Below are 6000 nucleotides of genomic sequence, written 5' to 3' on the forward strand. Positions count from 1 at the left end.
AGTGCCTGATCACTCCTGTATTCTCTGCCAGTGGAGAAGTTTGGACAGAAAACTCAATTTCCCTATTCTTGAGTCAATGAGATCAAAGGACCAACACAGCACCTGACCCAAGAAGGGAACTTCGAGTTTTCAATGAAATTGTGTATTCTAAGACACAAAGACAGTAAGTAGTAAGCATTGTTATTTGTCAACTCTAACATCAAACATTTGTCATGAGACTAGGGGGCTGCAGAGACATGGGGTTGGGGGAGACCAGGAAACGTCCTCTGCATGGTCATGGGGCTGAACACTTGTCAGATGGTAGCACTGTTTCTGAGAGCTTGCAAAAGCTTCGGGATGTAGTGTTCACCTGATAAACTTGGGCCTCTGATTCTAGTCTAGAACACTCTGCTTTCCTGTGGGCTGGTAAAGGAGCTCCCTCCATAGAATCCTGCCACCATTGCATAGGCAGAACTGCTCTGCAATGCCTTCCCCATTACAACATACTCTATTCTCTGAAACCACTAGCCAAAGTAAATCATTCCTCGCTTTAGCTGCTTCTTCTATCCAGTATTTGGTCACACACAAGAACTTTCTCAGACTCTCCAAGAGTCACTAATATAGGGAAAGAGTAGTTAGCTAGCATAGTTATATACGGAGAATAATCTCTAATTTCCTGCTGCACAGTATGGTTGGCAAAAATTAACTTTATGCGTCAAAATATCTATAAAGCTAATTTTAAATGTTTCCAACACAAAGAAATGCTGATTGCCAAAGTGATAGGTATGCTATTTAACCTCATTGATCATCCTTACATATAAGTACTGTATGCATGTGCCCTGTAAATTATGTATAATGTATAAGTACTTTATTTATTTTCTGTCTTGACTTTTAGACAGGGTCTCATATAACCAACCAACCTGGCCTTGAACTTACTATAAAATCATGCATCCTTAATCAGAACTTCTGATCCTTCTACCTCCATCTGTTGAGTCCTGGGACCAGAGCTCCCAAACCAGTTTACACAGTGTTGGGCTTCATGCAAGTTCAGCAAACACTCCACCAACTGGTCTACCTCCTCAACCCTCCATTTGAAACCATTTAAAGGATTTTTTAAGTTTCTGTGAGTACTATCTAGTATGAAGGTGCCAGTCAGTCCTACATCCTCAGTGTCAGATGGTCCTGGGTTACCTGTTCCCATGATCAATTTTGGCTGTGACCTTCTTCTTTAGCTCTGCAAGTTCGTCCTTGGGGAGTGTCCCAGATAGGATCTGGGAGCGCCACTCGATCAGACTGTATGTCATTTGCTGCAGCTGGCGGAATAGTGTCACCTTGTTGTTCTAAAATGGGAAAGGGGAGGGAAAAAAGACAGAAAAACACAAAGGTGAGATGGAGAGAAGGCATCTTTCTTGCACACTCTGTCTAGAGAGAGTCCCTTACTCATGAGGTCACAGTAATCTGCACACTTGAGGCACATTTTCATGATGACAACTTTTTCTAAGCTATTCCTTATTTGTCCCAACATGCAACTCTAAAAGAGGATGAGGAATTACAGATGGATCCTAAATCATAATAAACCCACAGAATCATGAACACGCCCTAACATTCTGACCATGTCCCTTCCTCTGTTTAAACCCCATTAGACTTTCCCACCAGGTATAAGAGGGTCCACGGTAAGCCCTTTTGTGGCTGGTCTGGGCCACATCTCCACCTATATTTCAGGTTTCTGTACGTCACAGAATCTGTGCTTCCTTCATGCACAGCGGTGGTCATTCCTCCAAGTGTTCCAGAGCCTGTCAGGATTTCCTCCCCACACAGCCACACTGCCCCTCTCCTTTCAAATCTCTTTTGTGTGTACATGTTCATATGTGGGGGTGTACATGCACATGTGTGTGTATAAGCAGGGGGAATCAACATCAGGGATCTTCCTTGCTTTTCACCTGATTGTTTGAGACAGAGTCTCTGGCTAAACCTGGAACTCAGGGATTGAGGTAGGCTGGATGGTCAACACACCCTAGGGATCTGCTGGTCTCTACCTCCCTGATGTTTGCCATCGTGTCCAGCTTTTATGTGGGTGGCTGCGATCTGAAATCAGGCCCCCTGCTTGCATTGCATGTACTTTATCCACTGCACCATCTCCCCAGCCCTACCAGGTGCCTAATTCTGACTGCAGTTTCAACTGAGAAGACTTAGCCTGTGAGTTTGCCATACCCTCCATTGATGGAATTTATAACCCACACCAGTATACAGAATCCTGGAAGACTGGCCTGGCCAGCTCTCCCCTGGCCAGCTCTCTCATTCCTTCTGTGTCTGTGCCAGCAAAAGACACTGAAGGATGAATTACAAATGGAGAAATAACTAATTCAGAGATGTGGAATATTGGAAAATATAACTTTAAATTTTATTTTTTAAAATCTCTATCCCTCCAAGCAAATAAACACCGAACTGTTATTCTGGGCTTTACTAGGAACTCACTGAACTGAGCTAAAGCAAAGTTACAACCAAATCATCATTTGTAGTTCAATCATTTTGAGAGTCAAATTCTTGATGTGTAAGCCCTCACCATCTCTGTTCTAAACGGTTGACTGGATCATTATGTACTCTAAAAAACCATTGACCAGTGAGAATGAACTGGAAATAAAGTTCTTGTCCTAGAGAAGCCAGCATTCCAGGGGGAGGAAAGTAATAAGCGGGCACTCATATGCATGTATTTATCATGTACTATGTTATTGCTTTTCCCAGCAGCACTAGGATTGAACTCAGGGCCTAGAAAAGAACTCTTATTGCTGAGCTATCTACAGTCTGTGCTTACATTATTATATCTATATACACAAGATAATCTCAGATTATGAAAAGTAGGAAAAAGAAAATAATTCAAAGAAAAAAATTGAACAAGCTGGATAGAGTGGTACACACCTTTTACCCCAGCACTAGGGAGGTGGAGGAAAGAGTATCTCTGTCAGTTCAAGGCCAGCCTCGACTACACAGTGAGATACTCCCCCCACCCCCCCACCCCGTCTCCAAAGAAAAAGCACAATATATACACATGGTGGAGGGGGCCACCTTAGACAATCAGGAAAAGTATGTCATATTGGAAATGTATCAAATAAAAATGTGTATAGTACCACTCATTACTTATGGCCTGTGATGCTAGTGTTTCCTTGTTTGTAGGTAAAAGTTATGATACTGTTATGGGACTTTGTAGTTCTGAAGTTCATTTACAACTCACTGGTTGTGTGTCAACTATTATAAGAGTTCAAAAAATGTCTAAGCCATTATAGTTAACTGTTCCATTTCATAGAGAAGACAGATGGAGGGATGGAGAGGTAGAGAAGACAGGGGCTAGGTGGAGACACAAGAGCCAGATTCCCAAGCAAAACCATCAACCAGAACAGACCTGAAAACATCCAAGGTATTCCTGAACAAAGCATAGGTCTATAGGGAAGAGGCCTGGACCCACAGGTGTGGCAGTGAGAGGTTAGGATAAGATTAGTAACATTTGATAAAAATTCTAAACAAGTTCAAAGTTCACAGGAACACAAAGGAGAAGAAGGAGGTGCCCATTCAACTGTGTCCTCAAGGGGCTTTATTTATATCACAGATCTTCACAATTCAAAAGGCGATTCCAGTTTCAAACCAGGAAGGTATTTACATCTTTTTGCAACCTCCAGAGCCAGGCCTTAGGAAAGCACAGAGATAGGTAAAGATCCTGTCTTTAATCAGCAGGGTGAAACCCCTGCCTTTTCTGTTCAATTCTGGATAGAATGTTCCCATTCCATTGTCTTACAAACTGAAGAGGGGGAGGAGGAATTAAATCTATATAGACTTTGCCTTTCAGAACTGCTAGACAGTAAAAGGATTTTTTTTCTTTCCTGTGACTCCTCTACTCCTGTAGCTTTTTAGCATCTTCTAACTGTAATTAAAGTATTAATTTCTATACTCTGAGACAGAAAGGGTTCAAGGGCCCAGGGAATCCTCAGCATGAGGTGGTGCTTTGTTTAGGGTACATGTTCACAAGTTCTTGGTCTCAATTATATCAGACACTATCCAAGGCAATTTAATTATTGCCTGTCCATATCAGCCTTGTTCGACAAGTCCTTCCCCCAAAGAAGGATGAAGACAGTCATTATTCTCCTGCTCACTGTGCCAAATTCATTCTCAACAGACAAGCTGGAACAAGCCAAAGGAAGTGAGCTCCCACCCCCACCCCCACTTACTTCAAGGAAGTGGGCTTTGTTCTGACTGCTCTGAGCTAGGCTGTCTACATCCTAGATGCCCCTCCCCACTCTTCTGACACCTCATGCATTTTGGGGGATAAGCATGTAAGGGCAGAGGAAGATCCAGCACTCCCAAACAGAATGGGTCTGTTACATGCTTCTGTGTCTCTCCTGTTGCCCTCTTCAGTGGTTTGGATATAGTTTGTTTTCCCCAAGGGGTCCTGGACTGGAGGCGTGGTTTGCAGATCCATGATGTCTATGACTGACTTTATGAGTGGTTCAGGAGGAGGTAATTAAAGCACAGAGGGTGCAGCTCAGTGGAGGGGATTAAAGTTGGCCTCCTGGACTAAGCTAGTTCTTTTTAAAAAAAAATCCTATGTATTCTTTGGTAATTTCATACACATATACAGTACATCTCAAGCATATCCTTTCCCCAGTCCCCTTCCACCTTCATGATTTTTGGTGATTTGTAAACCCACCTAGTCCAGGTAACACAGATTGCTGAGCAATGCTGCTGGCTTGATCTTGTATAGGTTTGGAGCAAGTAGCCACTGCTGCTGTGAGCTCATGAGCGCAATGGCTGTAGCACATACAGAAGACACAGCAGTTCACATACTCCTCTCCATCCTTCTTAGATTCTCTCTGCTCCCCTTAACAAGATGATGTTCCCTGAGCCTAGGTGGCAATGGGAGTAGGGGGCGGGTATGTGTGTGTGATACAGTAGAGATAAGAGTACAGGCTTACATCTAAATCTATACTACAGTACAGATGTCTCATTTAGGGTGAGCTCTCAATGACCACCTACTCTCAGCTCTTTGACTAATTGCTGACCACTGCAGAAGATAGCTCTCGGGCTAAGGTGGAGGACAGTATGCTCGTTCTTGATAGAGCTGTTAGGAAAGACTGTGGACCTGGGCTCCAAATCACTCCGCTCTCACCCTGTGAGGGATCCTCCTCATATACAACCCTGTCATGAAGCAATCTTCCTTGACATGACTGGGCAACAGGGATGAACAGATACAGGTGTCTGATCCTGAACGTTCCGCTTCCAAAGCTGGGAGCAAAACAAACCTTTTCCCTTTATACAGCACCTGAGCTCAAGTGTTTTGTGCTAGGAGCAGAAAATGGACAAACAGGCCCTCCTTCCTGGCCTCTGGTTCCTACAGCCTACATAGGCCAGGCCTGCTCTTTGCAGTTCCTCTCTCCTTTACCATCTCTAGTCTGTCTTCACCAGGTTAGTCTTTTCTGCATCATCAATCATTGTCACAATATTAAATAATTTCTCTGACCCCCTCCCTCTGCAAAAGTCAGCACAATCCTGGGATATAGTAGGAACCCGGGAACAAATCTGATGGCTTAAACTTTTAAAACAACAGCCTGGTTTGAATTTGAGTGAAGAACAGTCACACCCACAGAACACACTGCAGATACTGTTTTCTACCAGACAGTATGGCTATCCCTGTATCTCACTTGGTGTGTTTGCAATCCAGATGTTTATCTTTTTTTCCTTCTTTGTTAGAATTTCTGGAGATTAAAAACGAAGTTACTAGAAAAGACAGCTTTGCCTCCTATGGTGATAGGAATGTAGAAGTCACCCAGGGAGTGTTTCAGAAATTTGGAGGCTGTTCAGATTATGACACTGATTGATTGGTTGCCACGGGAGAAAAAAGAAGAAGGAGAAGAAAAAGAAGAAGGAAGAAGAGGAGGAGGAGGAAGAGGAGGAGGAGAAAAGAAGAAGAAGGAGGAGGAAGAGGAGGAAGAGGAGGAAGAGGAAGAGGAGGAGAAGGAGGAGGAGGAGGAGGAG

At 43.5% G+C, this 6000-nt stretch overlaps 1 protein-coding gene across 1 annotated transcript in view; it reads right to left on the bottom strand.

Moving 5' to 3' along the window:
- The window catches only part of Dock5 (dedicator of cytokinesis 5), a 173754-nt gene that overhangs the window by 89123 nt on the left and 78631 nt on the right, over positions 1 to 6000 (bottom strand). The window contains exon 6 of the mRNA XM_028758729.1: positions 1171 to 1319. Coding sequence (XP_028614562.1) covers positions 1171 to 1319 — 149 coding nt within the window. The remainder of the gene's footprint in view (positions 1 to 1170; positions 1320 to 6000) is intronic.

The sequence above is a fragment of the Grammomys surdaster genome, unplaced genomic scaffold, assembly GCF_004785775.1.
Source record: "Grammomys surdaster isolate TR1022 unplaced genomic scaffold, NIH_TR_1.0 126219, whole genome shotgun sequence".
Lineage (NCBI taxonomy): Eukaryota > Metazoa > Chordata > Mammalia > Rodentia > Muridae > Grammomys > Grammomys surdaster.